This window comes from Pomacea canaliculata, linkage group LG10, assembly GCF_003073045.1.
Source record: "Pomacea canaliculata isolate SZHN2017 linkage group LG10, ASM307304v1, whole genome shotgun sequence".
NCBI classification, from domain to species: Eukaryota; Metazoa; Mollusca; class Gastropoda; order Architaenioglossa; family Ampullariidae; genus Pomacea; species Pomacea canaliculata.
In genome coordinates this window covers 8,573,242-8,597,749 of record NC_037599.1, presented here as the reverse complement: position 1 = coordinate 8,597,749, position 24,508 = coordinate 8,573,242, and the positions used below count along the sequence as shown (strand labels likewise).

Here is a 24,508-nt window from a genome sequence, read left to right as displayed (position 1 = left end):
AAGTTGCAAAGTTTTATTGATATAAAACCCAGTAGGGATGACACAAACAGCATAAGCTTATAATGTGTGATCAGCTTTCAAGAACAAATTTTCACATTAGTGGGTACTTAAATTATATATATATAACATAAATAACATTAGCACCAATTGAAGATTGTTAAAATAAAAAAAAATTTAAGCTCAGTGTTTGATGGTAGAGAACATAGTGGAATCAGATTACGAAGAACATGAACAAAAGGCTAAAGTCTGGCTGAGTGTCAGAATAGTAGAAGGTCTATATCTAAATAAATTTGAGAAGGCAGTTGCATTTTATGAATACCAGCTTGATGAATATTATTATAATGTGGACATTTTAATAAATAATGTTCATCTGACTCATTTAAGGGACTACACAAACACGATGGATTATTTGTTAAATCTCTTTTAAACTTTCCGTTTCCTCTTCTAGTACCAAGTCTGGTATGTAGATTTGGTCAGAATGAATTCCGAGATAATAGAAAGCAGGAAACACTGCTATCAATCATACTATCTTTTAAACTCTGAAATAGATGTCGGTGATCGAATGTTTTCTGATAAACTGCTCCAGTTGAATGACTTTTGCTATGAGTACAACCATCCCAGATGACATCAGCAAAATCAGAAATTGGTAAAAGAAAAGATTTGTGTATAGTTTTGAGCCCCTTTCTACTTCATTGATATTTGTATTGTTGTAATTACTTTCGGGATTATATCATTGAACCGCTTCACAAAATGGCTAAACAGTCAGTTCATGACGCTCGTGGGGGCACACAGGTCAGGTACGCGCGCAGTCCGCTCCTGGCAGGAACTGAGGAACTACACTCACGCGTCGCTTGACAATGGAGATTTGAGGAACGCGACATCCGGCCTGAGGTTTTATGGGAAATCTCGAAAATAAATCTTAAATCGCCGGTCTCAAGTGAGGGTCGACTTCACCAAGTGTGGTCTCAGTGTTTGACTTAACACTCGATAGCGGCTTTGAGGTTAAACTTTCAAGATTTCTCGTTCACGCTAGTCAACGGATATTGTTGGAAGTTAAGCCGACCGGACTTCACATTAACAAAAATCCAGTGCATGCGATTTACAGGAACTTTATAAATAAGTAAACTCGCACAAAAAGCTAAATCGTATAGTATACAGCACACCTGGTCTAGATGGTATAGCAAGTAGGTCCTAGACTACAAACCCCGTGTACTTGTTGACACCGGTCTCACAAACACGTGATTACTGCTTGGGTGCTGTTAGGTATCGTTAGCATTCTATAGGAATTGCTCGGCTCCAGTGTGAGCTGGGTCGTATATGCGGTTCGTCGTCGACAAACGTCGTTAACGACAATGACAGCTGAGGAAAAATCCCATTACGCGCGCGCGCACACACACACACACTTATGCGCGTGAAGTTGGACAAGAATAGGAAAGATAAGGAGACAGCCATGGACTCCGTAGTGCCAATGTACAGCCGAGCGCTGACGTACAAGTTATCAATGCCTGTACGCTGGCGGCGGGCGTTGTCGCTGTCTACTCATCTGGATGACGGTCGACATCGGCGGAAAGGAAGTGCAGCGGCCTTGGCATCGACTTCTGCCGACGTCACTGGGGAAGGGATGGGGTCGGGGGGTGTGAAGTGTGTCCTCGCTGCCGGCGCTGCAGGCTGACACGTTGACGCACTTTGGATACCTGGAGACGTTGACAAAAGTTTTTGTTTCCAGCCTCCAGTTCGTTACATGCCACGGTTAATACAGCGTCTCAGGCATGCAGCTGGGTGCAGCATTTATCAGCATGTTGTAGCATAGTCCAAGACACACCCTCCCCTCTTCATCCTTTGGTGTAGGTTCTTTGCCTGAGGAAGGGTGGGGTAGGGATGGAGAGGAAGAGTTTCTTTTCAGAAAGAAAGGGCGTGATTAGCTTGAAGTTGAATTAGGGTCACATGGAAAATTTCCGGACTCTTTCTCGTTTCCTACATCTTCCAACCCTTTCCTGTCGTATGTGTGCCGGAAGGTCGTAGGTAGGAAAGTTTGACAGTAGTTAGACTTCATTATAATTTACTGAGGGATGAAGCTAGAGGGCAAAACATAATATATTGATATGTCGTGTTAAAATGGATTGTGGTTTGACTTTGGTGATCTGTTGCGGCGAGGACTCTTGCTGTTGTACGTAGAGCGAGTACCGTAAACTTCGGTCTGTTGAGTGCACCTGTATACAACCCGAACCCACTAAAGTAAAAAAAATATATCTCTACTTTATTCACAATAAATAAGCCGCGAATATGCAAGCTTCTGTGCAGCGGTTCGATTACTTTTTTCGGCAGGTCGATCGCCTTCAGCGTGAACGCTGCATCGAAGGCATTTTTCTCTCGTTTCGGCATGATGAGGGTGTGTGCTTGAGCACATGATCTGAATGCTTCAATTATATGCGGCTTTGATTTTTAAAAAAATGAACAGTTAACTCGTGGACAGTTAACACTTCAACATGAAGAACATCTAAGAATAGACGAGGGTGTGATGCTCCTGGAATAAAAGAAAAAATTCGCAAAAAAGCCGCAGGGTTTAAAGCTGGGAAAACAGTCGCGGCTTATACTCCGAAATGTACGGCATTTAGTATTATTTCGTGTCATGAGCATCTACCCCGTGTCTAATGCCCTTCCCAAACACTACGCGGTGCAGTGTTCTATTTTACCCCCTAGAACTGGAAGACTCATGCACATTTTGCATTTGGGTTGTAAGGTCCGAGGAAGCGAAAAGCCCAGAAGTGAGAGCTGTGCTGTCTCCCAATCCAGTGACACACCGAGGCGCACTAGACACACCTCTCCTCCAAACACTACTCCCAGTCGACCTAGCTGTCGGGAATGGGTAGCTGATTCTATAAGATTGGGGAAGCTAAAAGTAGTAAGGGAGAGGAAATGGGCACAGGCCTGACAAAAAACTGGCCTAGAAAAATAAGTAATATGGGGCGAAGAGATAAAGCGTCACACTTCATTGACCGAAATGACATTTTTTTTAAACCTTTACAAATTATAGGAACTCGGTCGCAATCCGTAGGCAAAGGACTGTTCTTGGCATTTTTTTTTTCGGCTCGACAGCGTGGGATTTCTATTTTAACTCCTTCCTAATGCAGGGAAGGAGTTTCGTAAGACGGGCAATTATGATGTTGAAGTACCACCGCCTGAAGCAGGGGCGGTTTGTGAAGTATACTCAACTGATGGCGACTGTGGAGACGGTAGATGAGACAGGATGGGGGAGGGAGAAAAGGCAAATGTCAAGAGAGTTGGTAGAGAACCTTACCACTGACCGAAATATTGTTATCTAGTTAAGGTGCCCGGCGTTGCTTGGGTGATGTCCTGTCTTCTGTAGGAGAGGCGCCACGCGATTTTCTCATTGCCGTGTCATGTTGTCAGACTTTGTTTTATGTAATAGAGGTGCACAGCGCAATTAGCACACTTTTTTTCCTCATTTAAGCCACCGGCAACACGACTGATAAAATAAATGTTAAAGTCAAACATACTCCTGAGCAGCATTCACAAGCCAAGACACAGACGACGGGAACATTTCTGCCAACTTTGGTTAGAATCGGTGTATTTCCGTAATCACGAGTTGCCAGCTTCTCATCCACCAACACACCCACCACCCACATGAATGTAGATAAGAAGAGTCGGTGTGAATAGACTCATTAAAGAGCTGTTGGCTAAGTCTGTAGATGTCGGGTTGCAGATTGTGGAGATAAAAGACGCCACAGCCTTCTTAACCAGACACCGTGTCTGATGAAGGATATGTTTGAATGTGTGTGTGAGAGAGATTTGAAATCCGCCAAGACATGACAATATTCCACACCAAAGATGGACTGTATATTATGCCGCATTAGATGTGCAGTTGTTGTTGTGGTGGTGGTGATTATGAGTATGAGCGAGAGATTGTTAGGTGGGTGTCATTTTGCATCATAATCCTTAACAGTCTTGGGTGTCACAAAACATAAACCCATCTAAATAGCAACACATACACATTTACTTAAAAAAGTAATAATAAACCGTAAAGGGTCTGTCAAAGTGTAAGAAATCTTAAATAGTAGGAGGGTTTTATGTAATGTTCTGTCAAGTGTAAGGACTTTAGAGGTCTTCAAAACGAATACTAATGTAAGGACTAATACGAACCTAAAGAACCCAGTGACCGTGGCCGATGAAAGGGTGTGTTTGACAGGCGGTCACTAGGACAGCGACAAAACTCAGGACTGGAGAGCGGGACTAATGTCAGGTGGCAAGCACCGAAAGATTGCAGCTGTTAACAAAGCGCAGCAAAGACCTAAACCATGTTGTTCACGGTCCATTGAATTTCGGAGACAGCAAGCAGCTTTTGACCCGCAAAGAGAGGGACTGTGAAGTGGGTTGAGCAACCGGGAAGGGGTTGGTTTGTCGCTCGATGCAGGGGCTAAACATCGGATTTTTTTTTTTAATTGGAAGAGTGGGAGAGGGAGATAATAAAAAGGGAATGAATGCTTTCCGTTTTCGAGTGGATGCCCGCAGGACAAGCTGGGCTAGTTACTGCTCGTTGTGGAATCATTAGCCCCTTTCTCAAGCCCGCTGATTCCCGGAATAAAACCACAGTTCTTGGCCTCCAGGAACTGCGCCTCGATATCGATCTGGTCGTCCTTGACCCGCCGTGTGATCTCGATCATCTGCCCGCCCTGCCGCACTGACGGTGGGGAGGGTGTGGTGCGGGAAGGTTTGGCTGAGCAGGAAGGTGATGAGCTGCCTTCACGCGCTTTGTTGTATGTGAAAGACCGGTTGGCTAGCTAGTCAAGTGACCTGTACTTTGTTTTGTATTTTTACCATTCACTCGCCGGTGTTGTGGTGCAGCTGGTAGCCGTCCGCGTGTTAAGTAAATATGCATGGCAGCGTTGTTCTTGTGCACATGGTTTCTCTTCTCCCCTCCCTCGAACCATCCGCCCGCCCGCACACTCCTCTAAGTCCGTACACTGGCTCTGTCTCACACCTTCGACCTTGCCGTATGTCTCGGTCTATTCTTGTCACAGTAAATACGTTATTTTGCGAGTCGCCGGGTCCAGAAAGTTGCTAATCGGAGGGAGTACATTTGGAGACAGGAAGACCTTGAATGGCAGAACCACAGCTGCTGCGCAGGCGCCGTAATGACGTCCGGCGTCTGCTGAGGCCTTCGTCGTGGCTGCAGACAGCAGCATTCTGTACAAAAGTCGAAGTAGAATGGGGAGATGGGGAAAGAGGACTCATGGGGACGCTGAGAAACGCTGCAAGGCGCGCCTGAGACCAAAATGCCGTCTGTCAAAATGGCGGCTTCTGAGAATCTGTCGTCGTTATGTGTGTACTGCGGTTTCCTGTTTTACGACAAAGCTGTTTGGCCAGATATCATCTTTGGCTAGCGCCCTTTACGAGTCCCTGGACATCTGTGCTGCAGTTGTGTTTCGAAATAGAAACACGTTGTTTATAACTTTCGTGGCACAGAAAATTCAATAGCGTATTTATGATAGGGAAGAAGAATGGAAGCTATGAAATCATAAAACATTGTTTATTGAAGTCTGTTTCACGTCTTTATCCACTCAGACTTTCAGTGTTTTTCATTGAATTATTCAACTGTGGATCACGAATGTGTTGTTGACGTTCTGACTTATTGGTTTTTCTTGTAAACTTCTTTGGTGGTAAAGATGTAAAGATAAAGCGCTAAGAGTTAATTGTAATTATATTGTAATCGTTATACAGAATCAGAAGGGCTTTGTAGGTGAGGTAGATACAGACCGGAAAACCCAACCTGGTGAGTCGCCTCAATCGAGAAAAACTAGGCTTCTCTCAAAATGCCAATAACCGCAGGGAACCCATGGTCTCTGCGCATGCGTCTTATTAATCCCTTTCCCATTTTACCATTTTGGTGAATTCAGTAGTGTGTGTTGCTGCTGTTTGGGTTGTGTGTGTGTGTGGGGGGGTGTTAATAACGCCTATTTTGCGTCGAGCTAAGCACTCATTCCAATGTTCGAAAAAAAAGCGTTAAATTCTAGAATGCCCTCGGCCCCTTTTCTCTCTTTCCAAGCCCCTCCACAACGATAACTGCATCATTACCCACAGTCCCGAAAACTTGAAGGTAACGCAAATCCAGAACCTAATTCCCTCCACCCCAATAGCCCTGTCGCTCGTTGCTGCTTGTTCGGACCCTGGGGGTCTGCTGCGTGAAGCTGCATCTCCCTACCCCGCCCCCACCACACACACAGGGAGGGGGAGTGAGGGTAAAGTCATTATTAGTCTGGAGTTGCCGACCACGGTCACCATGGTGAATCGGCACTAGGCTCAAGGCAAGCAGACCAACGACCGCTGTCCAGACCCCCTAAGGAGAAAGGATATTTGAAAGGTCATTCAGTCGATATCTTCAGCACCAGCGACAGGTGTCTCAACTGCCTCATACTCCATCTTAAGACAAGATGCCGACAGGCCGCTCTACTACGGGATCGGCGCGTGTCACCTGAACAGCGCAGCTATTCTCCCTTACGCGCGCACGCGTATGACACTGTTCGAGCGAGTTTCTTTTGTTAGCATAGGTCATCTGTAATATACATCATGCTCCCAGAACAACGACTTAAACGAAATGTCTCAGATTGGCGTGGGGGAGCGGGGACACAGTGAAAGGCCTACATGGCGGTTGTAATCCTGTACTGGGCTAGCCTTTGGCAATAAGTGTGATGACGTCGGTATTGCATTAGTCACGTGGTCGCTGCTGTCCACAGGTGGATTTATTATGTCAGCTTGCTTTAGGCGGATAATACAAAGCCGTCGTCTTTGTTCGAGGTTGGAAGTAGAAGCTGTTGTAGTACATATTACAAGAAGAAAGGGAATTTGTTTTTGTGGTGCGTTACCTCCTGGGGCCGTAGTTGTGAATCGAGGGTGAATCATTGCTCTGGGGCAGTATGGGGAATTCAAAGACAAACATCTTGAGTCCATAGTAGATTGGTTGATTCAGATCTCGTCTCGAGCTTACGCTGTTCTTTCTTTCATTGCCTGTGGCATCTGTTTGCGGACCTAGCTGCTTTGCTATGAAGTAGCATTAGTTGCTGGCACGGCGTAAAACACCGATTTTCTCCCTTGTGTCCGAATTAGCAGGTCGTCGGTGCATACCAGTGATGTATGAAAACATCTCTGTTTCTAATCGCTGCTTTTAGTGCAAAGTTCACATGCGCAACGCGCGCGCACATACGCTTTACCTGTACTTGTCCACTCTCCACCCACCCTGCATTTTTTTTAAAAGCAGTCTTTGGCATTATTTGTGCGAACGGAGGGTCTGCATTTATCTGACCGTCCTACAGGCTGAAACAAAAAAAAAAAAACTGGAGGGAGGTGGAAGGGCACGCTTGTTTGACATTTGCCGGTCTCTTGAGAAGTGCGATCGGGTTCACTCCAGCCAGAAGGGTGTTGTAGCAAGAAATTTTCCACAGCATTCGCGTCATTATGTTGTTTTTGTCAACCGCGAATGTTGTAACCGACGTATTACATTTTTTTCAGCATCAACTCACTATGGTGGTACCGTGTCAGTTCGGTTCATTCTAATAATAGTTCTGCTCGACAATAATAGTTTGTTTTTAACCCCTTCCTTCCCTACCCTACCACCCACCCGACACCGACAACTGTCTGCCTGGGTCGTCTTCATACCAGTGGAAAATCGATATCCATGTTTGCTTTTCGCTCGGGCTCTGCACTTGTAAGAAGAGGGACATCCAACGCCATTGCCCTCATCAAAATGCAGAGCGACCTGTTTACAATGCTGTGCTTAAGAAAGTCTTTGTTGGAATATGTTGACAGACAGTAGAGTGCACCAAAAAAGGTAGGGTGGAATACCAGAATAGGTTGAAGGAAATATTAACTTGCATCATTCATCTACCACAACAGTGCGTATTCTTTTGTCATACATGATGCAGGCTGTGGAAGCAGGCTGCTGTCTTAATGAAACGCAAAAATGTTTGAAGGTTTGTACACCTGTCTTGTGCCTCCCTTCCTGCAATTTTGATGTGAGCACCATTTGTACAGTTCAATCACACCCCGACGCTCAACATTCTGAATGCTTTATCTTTCTGATACTCAGCAGTGGTGATTCATCTGGCTTTCAGTCTCTTTGTGACGGGGAGTGTCTTTGTGGATTAGCAGGGCCTTCTGCAATGAATACTAAGCATCATTAGTTTGTTGGAAACATTGTCAAGTCTTGCCATAGCACATTAACTTTATAGCATGGTTTGTGCAGCCCTTTTTTCTTGTTTGAAAAGGTTTTTATGTGGGTAAGATATAGGGATATTTTGGTATTCTTGATAAAAAAAAATTTGACATCCTGGCTGATCTCAGATACAGAGTGACGCGGCTTTTGTTCACTATTTAGGCCAGCAGCCTTCAGCTTGGTTTGGTCCACACTAATGCACTGTAGATGACACTGACTGACTTGTTCTGTTGTCATGAATGGCCTTTATTATTCCCATTCTTCTTGCAGGAAACCTTACAATTCAAATAATGATCTGACTGGAGAAGTTTAATTAAGGGGCATTATCCAAGATTAATAGTCAGACAAGTCTTAATAAAGTTTGTAGACAGCATTATAACATGCTCAAACTTTTCCCCTTAGCTAAGTTAGCTAAATTGTTAGGTTGGGTTTCTTTGTGTGTGCGAACAGCCAAAAAAAAACCCTGTTTAGACTTTGCCTCTTGCCAGTTTGCTTATATTTGCCCTTTTATTAATTTGTGCAGCTGGAAGTCCACATGATAGCCCAAGGAACCTATCGCCCAACCAGCATGTCAACTTTGCTTTCCAGGCCATCAGAAAGTAAGTTCTCCACAACATTTGTGATGAATGTTTCAGTGGCAACAGTTATTTGATGTTAAAAGTAACTTTTTTGTCTCCCACCTGTACCCCAGACACTATTCCCAGACTTCTTGTTAAATGAAAAAACTGAAAGGTCTAGCTGGCTGCAATTTTTTTCTATTGACTGGGTAGAAAAATAGTGTCCACCTTACTACACCATTAGCAGTGAAAAAAAACCTAGTTCAAGAGTAAGACCTTTACACTTTCAAACTAATGTGCGGGAATAGAATAAAGTAGTCACATTTCTGCTGAAGAAAATCTTAAAATGTTTGCTTATGGTCAGTTAGGGTATGTTTTCTATTTGTTTGTCACAGAAGCATCAGTTCTAGTTTTTGCTGTAGTTTAACAGGCCCAGAAACCCTCAAGTTTTGCCAAACTTTCCATAAGTTATGCCAGCAGGGAATTTTCATGCCAATTACACGAGTTAATTTTTTTTTTTTTAAAAATCACGATTGACTTATATTTTTAAATACCCTTTATGATTGAGTGGATATTTTGTGTGAAGGGGAAATAATTTTATAGTTAGCCAGGCAAGAGTCAGTTATTTACAGAGTAGTCCAACATTGATGTTGTGAGGTCAGATGAGAACACTTCAGTGCCTGCTGAGTTGTTGCTATCAAAGTAATGATTTCTCAAGCAGATGTATGTCTGGAAGATGAAGATTCTTAGCTAGATATGGATTTGCTGCAATACAAAGAAAATGTTCATAACATGTTGGTAGCATACATTATCACTGAATCAATCTGGTCCTTACTTGAACCTGTTCTCTGAAAAGGTCAGACTGGGCACTCGGCTGCTAAGATAAAAATGGGCAAAGTGCTTTGAGGTGGAAAATCTTAACAGACAGGCTGTGATGACCTGAGACATTTTGCCAAGAGGCAGTCCAAGGATAATCAAAAACATTATTTGAACTGATGGAGGAATACTTTTCTTTTACCTCATTGTGCACTTTAGAAAGGAAGCATCTGCAGTCCATGAAAAAGGAAACAACATAATGTTGATGATATTAGCAGCTCAGCCTTAGTTTTCAGAGAATGCTGCCACTTTATTAGTTCTAGGGTACATGCAAAGGGCTATTGAATATGGGCCACAACAGTGACTGACTTTTATTGTAGGAAATATCAAACCAAAGGTGAAAATTGACCGGATAAGAAATTTTAACTTTCCAAAAGAACCCAATCAAGCTAACCTGAAGGTTATAATTTCTTTAGCTTTGTCAGCACTGTTATGTAGTCTTGATATTGTTTGTCTTCCCCACCCCCTACTATATTGTTAGAGCCAATGCTTTTCTCACAACGCATCACTTTGAACTCTTTCTTCATCCTTGATAATGTTTGTATTATTATTAAAATATGCTGTCATTGTTAGTTATATCAATAGAAGATATCTGTACTTATAGTGCAATGATTAAACTATTCTTTTTGACTTCCATATCTAAGATTTATGTTGAATGTGTATTTTCTCAGATGTTCCATTTTGATTAGATATTTAGTTACAAAAATGGATTTTTTGTGAAACAATTTATCCCACCCCCCAAATCCCCATTGGTTTGGTGGTAATTTGGACTACACATTGAAGACCGCGTGAACATTCCTTGTGCAAATGTTTAATGCAAAATGTAAAAGTCTTAACTTGCATGGATTTGAACAGTTTTGAACAATTTGATTGTTTTAGCTCCGGCTTAGAATATAGTATTATGACCTATTCTACCTTTCGAGTATGCATTTTTACAGAATCTAAGTTTTTGATATTAGAGTTGCTTTCCTGAAATCTTAAATGTCATCATGTTCTGTGATGAATATATTTTTTTAGCTTTAATATAACAGTTGTTTACATTAAGGAGTCTTCAGATTACAAATGTAATCAAAGTAGCCACTTGCCACTTATTTTCTATTATCATCTGCTCATTATTGATAGACAGCTTAACAGGTCCTATCACTTTTTCCCCCTCACAGATGTGATGGACGTAGATGGTCCTTTGCTTCTATTCCTTCATCTGGGTACGGCACTAACACACCTGGCAGTTCCTCAAATGTATCAGTGAGTTCTCAGTGTGTTTGTGTGGAAAAACTAGACTTTTATATCTAAATGATGACAAATATTTATATCTCAGATTTGCTTAGCTTTATTCAATAAATATATAGAAATAAAAAAAATAATTAAAAATAAAATTAAAATATCAATTAAGCTCCGCACCGCAACTTTTGGGCGAAAAGGGTGGAGTGGGGGGAGAGATACATGATAACAGAATTTTCTAGAAGGCACCCTAATTTTGAATTTTACTTTGGAAGAAGTATTTAGAAGAAAAAGAACAAAAACCAAGAATGATAATAATGAAGTACCAAATGTACTGGCAGAAGTTTCATTACAACAGAAGTAATGGGGTCACAAAGCAGGTTGGTGTAACTTTGGTCACAGCAAGGTATGGTGTTGCAGTCGCGGTACTCGTCCCAGGAGCGGTTGCACCAGTTGCCATCGCAGCCGACGGCAGAGGAGCTGCACTTCTTGTCGCATCACTTTGGAAGTTCCGAGAACAATGCAGTGACAGAGGAGACAGATGGACGTTGCTCCCCTAGCATGCGACCACGTTCACGCAGTCTGAGGTATGCAGAAACTGAAGGTTTCCAACTTCTTGTGCCCTCTTTTTTATCCCTTCATACTTGGGTTTTTTTGTTTGTGTTTTTTTTTTAATATATTTTTTTGTCAAAGGAAAAGCAAGTCTTTGAATGGTGTTAATGTATGTTTGCATGTAAACAACAGAATTTGAAGCTTCTGAGATTGTGTGTTAATAGCACAGAGTGTGCGTTTCTTGCTTGCAGGATTTGCACATGATATTTCACTTCTGTGCAGTCCATTACTTGTGTACAAACAAATGCACACATTCATAAACATACATTTGAAATAGATGTATCCATGCTGATAATACCAAAGGTTTTGCAGCCAGGTTCATGTAATATTCAGAAGTTTTCACAAATTAGCTACAGCCTGCTAGGCAGGGAAGGGAAGGTCTGAGTTCTCAAAGGAAAGATAGCTATTGATTTTTCTAGTGGCAGGGGATCTGTACTCATTTCAAGATACTGTTAATGTGGTCTGGTTTCTGTGGCAGACTGCAGAAATGACTTCATTGGGTAGATAAAGCCTATGCTAGTACTTTAGTAACAACAACAGAGAGGACTGATCTAAAGTGGCAGCCATAGTAGCTACATACTCTTGCAGGTTTCAGGGTTAGATTGATATAGTGGCAACAAAGGGGGAAAACATGAAAGATAATGAGTACCAGCCATATGGGACGAGCCTGATCAGTTTTACAAAATGCTTGATCGCTGTTGTTTCCTTGCTTAATGAGCTGCTGCTTTTTACAGCATGTATATTAAAAGACAAATGACAAGTCGGATGCTTGCTTACAGTGAAAGTATTGCCAGAGTTGTCTCTTGGGAATCAAAAACCTTTGTTTAAGCTTTAGGAAGTGATTTCTATATCGGGAGTTGAAGCCTAATAGGAAATCATTGATTGAATGTTTATTAGAGATGTCTGCGAACTTTGGGAATTCTAGCCAGTGTGTTTTTAAAGTACAGCAAAGTGCCTATAGAGAACTTGAACCGAGATACCATTTATTAGAAGTGCTGCATTCCTGTATGTAAATATCCATTATGTACACATGCACTAATACATATGTATTCACATGTTCCCTTTCACACATGCATGCACACACACATTTTGAATCATAAGTGATAATTTTGTCTTATTCTTGCCTGTTGCTGTGTTCAGCTTGTAAGCTGTCTGATGTTTTTAAAGTTTGAATAAAACCACTTTAGGTTTTGTTTTTTGAAATTTTATTTTTTCATGCCTTTTGCCTCGCAGCCTTTCCTGGCTTGCCCTAGAGTAAGAACTTTTGATGTTTTAGTATGTGTGTGCTTACCATTATTAAGCAGCTTGTATACATTGTACATTTGTGCCTGCTCTTTTTATGCTGTGATCCTTGTGTTTCTTGCATGCACATCTGCTCCTTTTTTGCTACAGATGCCTACACTGATTGCCTGTCACAGTTGCTTTATGAGTGTGTTCTTATTGTTATTTACCAAATCTGAGAATGAATGTTGGACATTGTCCTGAACTTTCCCACCTCCTGACACCAGCCCTGTAAATTGTAATCACATTCTTTCCAATCTGATCACTGTAGATAATCCACTACTCATTCATTGTTTATGTGCACACTGTTGTAATTCTTGGTTTCTGCACTGGTATACACATGAACCTGAAGGGGTTGTTAAGTAGAGATGATGTCTTAATTTAACTGCTAATGTTTTCAGTCCTACAGTTCAAAATAGCCTCCCTTTAAGCCTTTTTTTAAAAATATGCAACTTTTTTTTAAAAAAAAGTAAATGTCATTAATGTAAATCCATGATATCAATAATTCACAGTAGGAAAGGTTCTCTACAAGCCGAGAGCAATAACAGTTATTCACAACTTTCTTTGAGTACAGCTATCACTCATAGAGGTAATGTAATATGCAAGACCATCAGAATGTCTCAACAGCTTATGGTTTTGAAGACAAGTGTTACCCACTCTTGATTTTGTAAAAGAAGTCAGAATATAAACATGAAATAAGCATTTGCATGGACAGAAAGATGGGAGTAGAGGACAGATCGTCAAGATGCAAAAACTTCTCGTAGAGCTTGTGAAGAAAAATCATTAAGCAGTTTGAAAGATTGATACCCATCAGTTCACAAGGATCTATTGACAAATATTCAGAGTAACTTCAGTGCAAGCAGATTTAGTTGTAGTGTACATTTACAGCCTCCCTAGCACTGACTGTTCTTAAGTCACCGCAGTACAGGCAGACAGGCCTTGAGCAGCTGACGAGGAGCAAGTGTGTCTGTTCCATCATGTACTAGTATGTGACCTGTCTGTCTGGTCATGGACATTCCTTGCTTGTCGCACAAAATTTATGTTGTTATTACTGTTCACTTGGTATAAATTTATGTTGCTACTTAATAAAATCTAGACTCTTGTCATTTTAAGCCTGCCTGCAGTTGCTGTTGCAAGGCCAAACGAAATGATCTCACCCCTGCACTAAATTAATTGTAGTTTGGAAGAGTTAAAATGCACTAGTGTTTCTTTAACAAGTGTAGAGAACTTTTGTCATTATTTTTTAAAGCAGTTTCTCAAATAGGACTCAGTTGTGAAGCATTCATGATATTGATAAATGCATTTGTTGTTGCATAGACTGTAAGGGTCTTCACTTTCCTGTATATAAGAGTAGTTATGAAATACTCCACTATAAAGAATTGAAGTTTTGGTGTAGAGTTTAAGTTGAAAGCATTAATTCTTGTAAAAAAAAACAGAAAAAAGTATGGAATCATTCTTACCGTTCAGGGTGAGGAGAGGCTAAAAAAAAACATAGGAATGGTTAGATGTTAGCCAGTGACCCTGTGGAATCAGTGTGCTCATTTTTGTCTACAAGCATATTGCAGTTACTGGAACATACAATTTTTAAAATGTTGCAAAGCAGCTGCTCATTTGCAATAAACTCCACACAGAAATTATATTCATGATGAACCCAGTCTTTCTGAAACCCTATTCATTAATTGACTTAGGGATTATCCTGCATCAGTACATATTATACTTATGTTTATATGATTTGGCAACTTAAGTTGTCTTATTATAAACCTTTGACCAAGGTATTGCATTTTCCAATTTTTTTATTATTCTTTTTATGCAGTTGTGTTTTCAAATCACTTTCTCAATAACAGTGCTGGATAGTGCCTGTGTATCAGTTCTGATCTTGCACTGTTGATGAGAAAACTAAAGCAAAACCACGAGTATGTCTTCGCTAATTTGATGTTTTGAGACTATAATTCTATGGTATCACGATTAAAACTTGTGTTGCAACTAATTGTTGATGTGAGAAGTGTCCTGTGCTAGGTGTGCACATGGTTTATCAACCTGTGTGCATTTAGATCAGTTTTTGTAGGCTGTAAATGTTATTTTACATTTTTGAAACAATAGGCATAACCTTGAATATGTAACCCTGTATTTTTAAGCTTAGTGGGGTTTTTTAACATAAAAAAACATATATGCCTTTTGCATTCTTTTTTGCTTACTTAATAATTCTACCACATTTTATGAAACTGCTGTAGTGTATGAGCATGACTGCCAAATTGATTTCTGTTTGAAGTTGGTACAGATGTCACATGACACTTACTGTTTGTTCCCTGTGTCTTCTGTGTTTGTCTTTTATTACTTTTCTGCCTAGTTCTTTCTTTTTCCATTCTTCATATTCTATCCATATCTTCTACTTGAGCACTGAGAGCATGCACCATCAGTGGGATTATGTGCTATATAAATCACAATTATTATATTTTGATATCTATCATTACATAACATGTTATTGATGCTGCCATGTTAGAAATGTAAAGACTATTTTCGTGCATGCTCTCTCCCAATCAGATTGTGTTTATGTATTTCACAAAATAGGAGGATTTTATGTCCTTCGCATTTTAGGAATGAAAGGCTGAGATTTGCCTTAGTGTCAAATAACAGTTATTCTTTATGAATTTGATGCAACTTCCCCCCCCCCTCCCAAGCCCCCAGTTTTGCAATGCCAGCAGACATTATAGCTTAAATCTGTTTATAATTTTTAGCTCGGCTCTATACTATGAGAATTCTTTTTGTTTCCCCTGCTCCTTGTTTCAGATCTGTTGCATGGAATACTCGTTACCGACAAATGTGCACTTCTCAGTGGGTTTTAAATTTTCATTTAAGCCTGTTAGCTCTGGTTGTTGGGTTTATATATATTTTTTTTTTACTATTATTTTGCCTGAGTAGATAGAAAATGAAGAGCTTTTATGAGTTTGTGTGACTTTTACTGAGAATATAAGTCATCAGCATCTTGGCATTTAAATCTTATGTAAAAGGTTCAGTTTGCATTTGAGTTTGTAGTTCAAGTTTGTGTTGGATATTTAGTCATTCTTTTACTATTTCTTGATGTAATAATAGATCTTGTTGCTTTTTTATTTTGGCACAGTATTTTATCTAATACAGATTTTCACTCCAGTAACTATAAGCATTGGAAATACTTCTTCATATAAAAATTTCATATTTTTATTTAAAAACAATCATCTTAATGACTATATAATTCTTACATTAATTGTTACATAGTAGCTTAGTACATAGTAGTGATTGTTATAGTCACCATGTGCTAAATAGCTAAACAGTTGATTGTAACACTTGTGTAATACTTTTTGGGCCTCTTATAAAATGATTGCTTTGTTGTAAATATGATTAGTTGGTTTGAACTTTTAAGCAGTGGCTCTTTGAAATTGAGGCACCCTATGCTACAAATGTTTTGCCTTTGAAAGGGTCTTGCTTGTGATCTTTTATTTCCCTCATGTGGGAATGGCTTGCTATACTATCAACCGTACTAGAGAGTGTTTAATCTTGTAGTAGAAGCTTGATTTTGGTTTTGGGACTGTTGCACCAGACAGTTGTATGTCACAGAATTAATTTAATTAATAAATTGACATGGCTGTTGCTGCTTGCTTTTGTGTTACCAGGTCAGTTTGGTAAAAATAATTACTTAATAGAAGTATCTGGTGTTAGTTAAAATAGTTATAACATTCCATTTGCAGCAGTCCTGCTAAATCCCCAGGAATGGAGAGTGAAATCATTATGATGAACAGTGTCTACAAAGAGCGCTTCCCAAAGGTAAGTGTACTTCAGCAATAAACATGGCTTTATACATTTGGAGTCGGTAGCTGCACTTCTGCTATAAATATAGCTTTACACATTTGAAATAAGTAGCATAACATATCGCCTTTGTATTCATTTTGTAAAATGTGGAGCACGTCTTTTCTACGATGGCTGTCTGTTATGTCAGTCTTTCCTTTTTTAAGTTTCTGTTAACTAAGTTGTTTTTAATTTAAGAAAAAACCTGTAAATTATTAAAATCTGCCAAATTTCAGGCTACAGCCCAAATGGAAGAGCGGTTACGTCAATTAATAGAAATGAACCAGACTCTTGATGAGGAGCAGGAAAGTGATGCTGTGTTGAGTTTTCTGCACCACCAAGTGTTACAACTGGCCCAGGATTGTCTGACCAAGTCTCAAGACAAGATGGTCACCAAGACCTATTTCTACGAACTTCTCGACAATCTTGAAAAGCTTCTTCAGGATGTAAGTTGTTTTGTACCATATGGCAATTAAAATTTAGTTTGCTCATGTATAGTTGTGTTTTAAGCAGAAATAAAATTTGAATTTACAAGAAAGCTGAGATTTTCTTAATTTGTGTCTTTTGTTGTCAGAGTTTTGGCAATTCAGGGATTTTTTTTTTTTTCTCTTTTAGTTGTCTGTATATTTAAGTTTCACATTTCAAAAGATTTGGGTAAAGTATTTGTAAGTGTTTGAACCTGTGTTCTCAGGCTCGTCTTCGGTCATTAGATGCCTACAAAAACCTCTATCCACTCATCAAGCAAATACTGCTAATAGTTTCACGACCAATCCGCTTGCTGGAGTGCCTGGTAGGACATTTTTATGTACCTTATGTGTGATTTTTTTTTTTTTAAGTAGCAGTCATTTCAGATTTCTTGTACAAGTTACTATGTGTTGATAAAAGTTTTTTTTTAATTGAGAAAATGTTTTTCAAAACTTCTTAAGGAAAGACTTATCAATGTTTTCAGGCTGTGTATGTACCTAAATTTGCATTTACAGTGAATAAACTGACAGTTTTGGACACAACTTTTGTATGTTTCGTAAGCTTCACAAATTTTTAATGTGACTTGATGTTAGACTATAGGAGAATATGGAAGATTTAAGCAGAGTTTGTATTCATTGGCAGGAGTTCAATCCTGAGGAGTTTTACATGTTGCTGGAGGCAGCAGAAGGGCAGGCTAAACAAACCCTCAAGGCTGACATTCCAAAGTATATTATTGCCAAATTAGGTCTCAACCGAGACCCCCTAGCAGGTAAACCTCTTATTGGAAATGTCTCTTTCTCTCTGACTCAAATATGTCACTCATTATGGTGCTATTTCAACAGGTTTTTTTCTAGAAAACAAATTAGAAACAAGCAGAATTGAAGGCATGAGTGCCATAAAGTGCAGACACCAGATGCCAATGCAGGCTGCTTTGTTCTGGTATTGCATTAATCATTTGAATAATATCTGACTTCTAATCCAAGGGACCTAAGCTAATTTAAGCCACTCAGATATCGATGACATCCTCTTTTGTGAAGCTTGCTTACGAACAAAGGCCCTCAGCTTCCAAATGGGGATGGGCTGGCCTTCCTTCTATTAATAGTATTGATTCCTTGCGAAGCATAGAACACTTTTTAATATCCATTGACGCAGGGATGTTTCTTGACGCAAGTTTCTTGAAACAAGCAGTGGGTTGTTCATGCAATTTTTTTTTTTTAAGCCAGCCTGGCTGAGGAAAGCCTTATTCTGTCAACACAAGTCATCATCTTGGCCATGACGAAAGCCTAATTCTGTAAACACATCATCAACTTCCCCTCTTGAAGGAAGTGTTTGGCAGAGTTAAAACCTCACTTTCCTGGCAGTAACAATAATGATAGAAGCACATTTAAGCAACAGCTACACGACAGTGAATATGACAAAGCCATGGGCATTGAGGAGTAAGCCAGTGGGGGAGGTAGCTGTTTACGTCAGGTATTTCTGAAGATGGGTTTTCAAGGCCAGATTTGAAAGTTTCTAATGTAATCCAGTTTGAAGAGAAAGGGGCTAAGAAGGAGTTAGCTAAATTTCTGTCATCTAATTCTTGGAACAGAGAAGAGGTTGAGATCAGTCAATCACTAGCAAGACACTAATGTTGGCAGGTGCTGTACACCCACACTAACTGAAGTCAGGACCCATGAAAATTCTTGTTGGATTTGAGCAGCCTTTGCCTGTAAATCAAGATGTTAATTGTCAGATCCCTAATCTGTCTTTCAGTAGAAACACATTATCTAAATATAGTTGCTTCAGCAAAGATCAGCCACTGTGACAGTGTGTGCCAGCTGTAATATAACAATACACATGAGAAAGATGGTGTCAGAAATAGAACTGGGTTAGAAATGTATACTTGTGTCTTATACCTGTTTTTCATAAAATTTAGATGCACATACATGGGTGATTTAGAGGTAATTATGGTGCGTACATTTTGTGTGTGGGATTTGTTGGTAGAAATCAGCCCCGTTGACACCACAGATCTGCTTGATCACATAGAGGTGGAAAAAGAAGAGGAAGAAGATCCAGAAGTGAGAGAAATTTGACTTAATGCATTGCATGTGTGTACTGATGAGCATGTGAATGAGTGTGTGCGGTAAAATGATTCCCTCATAAGCAACATTGCTTGCATCATCAGGGTTGTTTTTTTATTATATTATTTCTGTGCTAGTTACAGTCTGATTTTTGCCTTTATTGTAAAAGCATTGCTTGAGCTATGTCTCTTCTCATTCTAATGGTTTGTAAACATTTTAATACATGATGCTGCTGTGAAGTGTTTGTGAATATTATTTAAAAAAGACTGGGCATTGCTGCAGTTTTTGTCACAGGAAAAAGAACTACAGAAATTACTCAAAGCTAAACCACCAACAGAAGATGATTTTGAAACCATCAAGTTGATCAGCAATGGCGCATATGCGTAAGTAAGATTAGAATTGTTTGTATGGAGTTGATAAAGTATATGCATAAGTTAGATTAAAATGTTCTTTTTTTGTGGAGTTAAAAGGTATTTGTTGCTTTAAATGTTCATCACCATGCTGGTGTTGAGTAAGTGTTAAATAAGCCAAATAGTGGGGAAAGTGACAAATTGCAGCAGCATCAACTCATGCTAGCAAGTAATATTTCTTGCCCTTGATGCATGTTTCAACAAAAATCACACGCTTCATTTGACCAAGGTGGGGATAAGCCACCACAACTAATAATAATAAATGCAAAATTTGATTAGCACATACACTAAAGAGCATGCTCTTAGCACTTAAGAACAAGAACAAGACATGAACAACACACAAGGGACAGTAGAACAAACAACATGAACATTGGAAGAATATACAACATGAACATCGGAAGAATAAGCAACAGTACCAGTGATGAATAAAAACAAATACAGAAAACGCAAAGAAAAACCAAGTAACAAGGACAGAGTATTGTTATTTTTCAAAAGGAAGACAAGCAGGGAAGAAACAAGAAGTGGAATACGAGGGAAAGGGTGTGAAAAGGACTATCAAAGTATCAAAGCATTAGGATATTTTGAGTTGCTGCTGATTGCTTTCTCAGCATGACTTTTTCCCCTCTGTATTACAGCTAACTAAATATACAAACAGATTAGTATGTGTTTGAAAATTTTAGAAAGTGCACTAATTTCTGAACCCAACCAGTGTTGCTAAGATACTATATGAAAAAGAAGTGAAAAATTATAAAAAGTGCTCAAAATGTGTTGTTGAAAGGGCTGTGTATCTGGTGCGTCACAAAGAGACACGGGAAAGATTTGCCATGAAGAAGATCTGCAAACAAAATCTGATGCTGAGAAACCAGTTAGAACAGGTCTTCCTGGAGCGAGATATCTTGTCTTTTACAGACAACCCTTTTGTTGTCAGTATGTACTGCAGCTTTGAGACCAAGGTAAGCGATTAGCTTCATGTGACTGAAAATATATCAGTAATATTCTTCTTTTGTGTTTGAGGATTTAGACGCCAATAAAAAAGCTCTAATTTTTTTTCTTTAGAGAAACATAATTAGTGAAGAGAAACTTTTAATTACCAATGCTTTTTATTGAAAAAAATCAGTGTTATTAAAAACAGGTTTACTTCCAATTAAAGTAGCAAGGATGGGTGAGATTTTGCATATTCATGTACATGTTAGTAATCAGATGTGCACGGGAATGGTACTAATTTATAGGGTGTAATGAATTGCAGGAGATTTACATATTTTTAATGTCTCTTATTCCACAGCGTCACCTTTGCATGGTGATGGAGTATGTTGAAGGAGGTGACTGTGCAACATTGCTGAAAAATGTTGGTTGCCTGCCCCTGGATCTGGCACGGTATGTTTTAATCTCATTCTTTTTTCTTTTTTTTTAATAACTAATTTTTACCAGTACTTTGTTGTGGAAACGTGTCCCTTGGCATGGAGAAATAAAAAGTATGAAATGAAAAGAAAGCAATAAATTCCCCATCTTGTATTTAATATACAAGACACATTAAAAATGGTCAGTTGTAGAAAGTTATTACATTAACAGTTTTTTTCTGTTTTGTTACAGAATGTATTTTGCGGAGACGGTGCTGGCATTAGAATATCTCCATAGCTATGGCATTGTGCACAGAGATCTCAAGCCTGACAAGTTAGTAATGCATCTCAGAAACATTGCATTAGGGTCAGGGTTCATAATGCATGGTGGGGTAATACCCTAACTTGAGTAGGAAATTAGTGGGTAAACAACTCAAAATGTTAACTTCCATGAGAAGATGAAGTTCATTAATTGATTAGCATAACAGAAATTCACCCTAAAAAGATTGAGATTGTGCATGCATCATTTGGTCAAGATCAAAAAAGCAACTGAAAGCAAACCAAGAAACATTTTGGAAAAAAACCAAGAATCGCAGGAAATCAATTTTTTTTTTTTTTTTGAAACTCAACCAATTGATGTTTCTGCCGCAGCTATTGGACATCAAAAATAATAATTTGCTTTCATTCAAAAATGAAATAATCAGCAGGTGAATAGGCGGGATTCCAAAGAGCAGCTCATCATCTAAGATTGAGATATTCAGTTTTGTTTTTTCTGTTTTGTGTCAGCCATATGTCTCAGAATATGAAATACACAAAAGTGGTGTTTGCCAAACTTATAATACTACCATAGTTGTCCACTTAAGGTCTCAAGACATTCTGTAAATATGCTAGTGGCTAAAATGTGGCTGAGATATAGACAGCCTGGTTATGCTAACAGGTTACCAGCTAGGTAAATGAGCTTCATGAATAAAAGCCCTAGTTGATTTTTTTTAAAGGATGATCTTAAAAAGTTTTAAAAAATGTTTGTTTCCTTCTGTTTGTTTATTTATCTTTTTTTTTTTTTCTTTTTCTTTTTTTTCCTTTTGCAGTTTGTTGATTACCGCTTTAGGACACATTAAGCTCACAGACTTTGGACTGTCCAAGATCGGACTGATGAGCTGTAAGTTGATCTTTCTTGTAACGTGAATCATCATGTTAGACATCTTATGAATGTTTTGGTTCTGTTTTCCTGTACTGGATAATTTGATGATTTTGAATTAGCATTTCATTTATTATGATCTTTCCTTCTCATCCATTCTACTAGACTACAGACTGTGATATGTAAAAGAAAAAAATTCATTTGTTCATGTTGTGAACATTCACTAATTAATGTTTCTGCTGCCTGTTCAAGTGACCACCAATCTATATGAAGATGCCTTGGACAAAGACAGTAAACAGTTTCGCGATAAACAGGTATTTGGTACGCCCGAGTACATCGCTCCAGAAGTCATCCTGAGGCAGGGTTACGGTATGTTGGCTTTGTTCCAAACTTTGCATTTTCAACTTTATTTTTGGGTGACTTTTCTACTTTTCTTTTCAATCTCAACTATTTCCATTTCCTCCCATCCGCATGTTGTTTTTCACTCCATCCTAAGAATCATGACTTCATGTGTTTCAGGTAAGCCAGTTGACTGGTGGTCCATGGGTATCATTCTTTATGAATTTCTGGTTGGGTGTGTTCCATTTTTTGGAGATACCCCAGAAGAACTTTTCTCTCAAGTTGTTAATGGTGAGTGCTTTATAGACTATGTTTTAGCTTAGTTTCTTGGAAAAGCAACCTTTGATGCTACTTACAGTTTTTTCTTCTCTTTTGAGGTTATACTAATAGGGAAAGGATAGTTTAATTCTTAAATGTGTTGTGACTTTTAGAATCTTTATAAATTCAAACCTAACTTCAGTGAAAACTTTTTTTGAGTGAGTCTGAGCAAATAATTATTCTTTTTATTTGAAACATTTAGATTACTTACCATGTGCTTTTGCAAACAAATGACAGTACTATGTTTTGTTAGCAGCCATGAGCTTAATTTTACTTGACAGGCTAGCTCTCTTTATAGTTTATGGGGCCCAAGGAAGCAGTATGTCTGTGGTGTTGCAAGGATATAGCTTTATGTTGACAGAGGAGATAGAGTGGCCAGAGGAAGAAGAGTGGCAGGTTCGTGATGACGCCAAGGATCTCATCCAGCAGCTTCTGACCCATGACCCCTTGAGCGACTGGGCACTGCAGGGGCTCAAGAGGTCAAGGAGCATTGCTTTTTCAAGGGGTTGGACTGGGAGTCACTTCTGCGCCAGAAAGCTGAGTTTGTGCCCCACTTAGAAAATGAGGAAGACACCAGCTACTTTGACAGTGAGTGAATTGGTCAGATCGAAGAAGCAGAATAATCATGGTCTTCGTATTGATCTTTGGTTTTCACGCATAACTTTAAAGATAGAGTTGAGAGTTTATAAATAAATGGTGCATTTCGTTTTTTATAAAAAACATTTTATTGGCTCATCATTCCCAGGAAAATAACATCTTCATCTTATATTGCTTCTCTCCTTCCTTGTGTGTCATCTCTGAAAGGTCGGACTGAGCGCTATAACCATGAGATAGACACTGAAGACACAGAGGACGATGCTGAGGACATATTGTTTCACAGTTTTTCTTCTTGCTCACCGCGCTATTCCAAGGTCTACTCTAAAATAGAGGAGCTTCACCACGATGTAAGTTGGCAGACTTCTCCACAAGCTAATTCCATGGTTTTTCATAATAGTTGATGATAAACTTCAATGGTATTAAGGATAGAAAAATATGTAAACTTAGGAGCATTATGTATTGTTTTGTATGCTTTATATGTCTTTATGAAACTGTATGTAGTGTGAGAATGAGTGTAAGTGCATGATGATTTTGCAGAAATTTTTGGTGCCTGATGGTCAGAGGTGTATTCTCAGATTTAAACATAATCAAAATGTCCATTCTTATGCATTGTTTTTCATATGATGCTTTGTATGACATGGAGATTCAAGCATAGTATTAACAGTCAGTGACACTAAAGGGCTCTGCTGTCTCTATGATAACTCATATTTTCTCATAAACTCATGAACTACCAGGATCAGAAGTCAAAGGATCGAAGACGGCACTCCAGTGCTGATGACTTCAGAACCAGGGTGCTAGAGAAACAGGCACTGGAACGCAAAGACTCAAACCATTCTGAAAGCTCAGAGGGCTCACTCGAGCTGCGGCCAATTCTCAGGAAAGATAGTTCTTATTCAGACTCTACTGACAAACCTGATGGAACAAAGCTTGAAGAAGATGTCTTCAAAACAGCTGACAGGTGAGGATCGCAAAAACATATTTGTGTGATTTGATGCTCTTGATGAGAACCGATTACAATGCCATCTGACAGCTTATGTAGTGGATTAAAACAGTGGTTCTCAAAGTATTTCAGACCATGGACCACTTTACTAAAGTAAAAAATATGGCGGACCACCAAGGGCTAAAATCACTCTGTACTGTAAATTGCCATGATGACTGTTAGCTGCAGACTTAAGCATGCAGACCACACTTTCAGAACCACTGGATTAAAGGATAGTTGATGCATATCAGATAGCTGCAGAGATACACCCC

At 39.3% G+C, this 24,508-nt stretch overlaps 1 protein-coding gene across 1 annotated transcript in view; it reads left to right on the top strand.

Annotated features, from left to right (window-relative positions):
• The window catches only part of LOC112574318 (microtubule-associated serine/threonine-protein kinase 3-like), a 58,539-nt gene that overhangs the window by 28,176 nt on the left and 5,855 nt on the right, over positions 1-24,508 (top strand). The window contains 20 exon segments of the mRNA XM_025255325.1: positions 8,751-8,826; positions 10,821-10,905; positions 11,284-11,468; positions 15,562-15,606; positions 16,497-16,572; positions 16,830-17,039; positions 17,285-17,383; positions 17,701-17,827; positions 19,042-19,115; positions 19,401-19,501; positions 20,307-20,481; positions 20,811-20,902; positions 21,119-21,199; positions 21,954-22,024; positions 22,256-22,372; positions 22,523-22,633; positions 23,022-23,105; positions 23,108-23,248; positions 23,465-23,604; positions 23,992-24,215. Coding sequence (XP_025111110.1) covers positions 8,751-8,826; positions 10,821-10,905; positions 11,284-11,468; positions 15,562-15,606; positions 16,497-16,572; positions 16,830-17,039; positions 17,285-17,383; positions 17,701-17,827; positions 19,042-19,115; positions 19,401-19,501; positions 20,307-20,481; positions 20,811-20,902; positions 21,119-21,199; positions 21,954-22,024; positions 22,256-22,372; positions 22,523-22,633; positions 23,022-23,105; positions 23,108-23,248; positions 23,465-23,604; positions 23,992-24,215 — 2,314 coding nt within the window.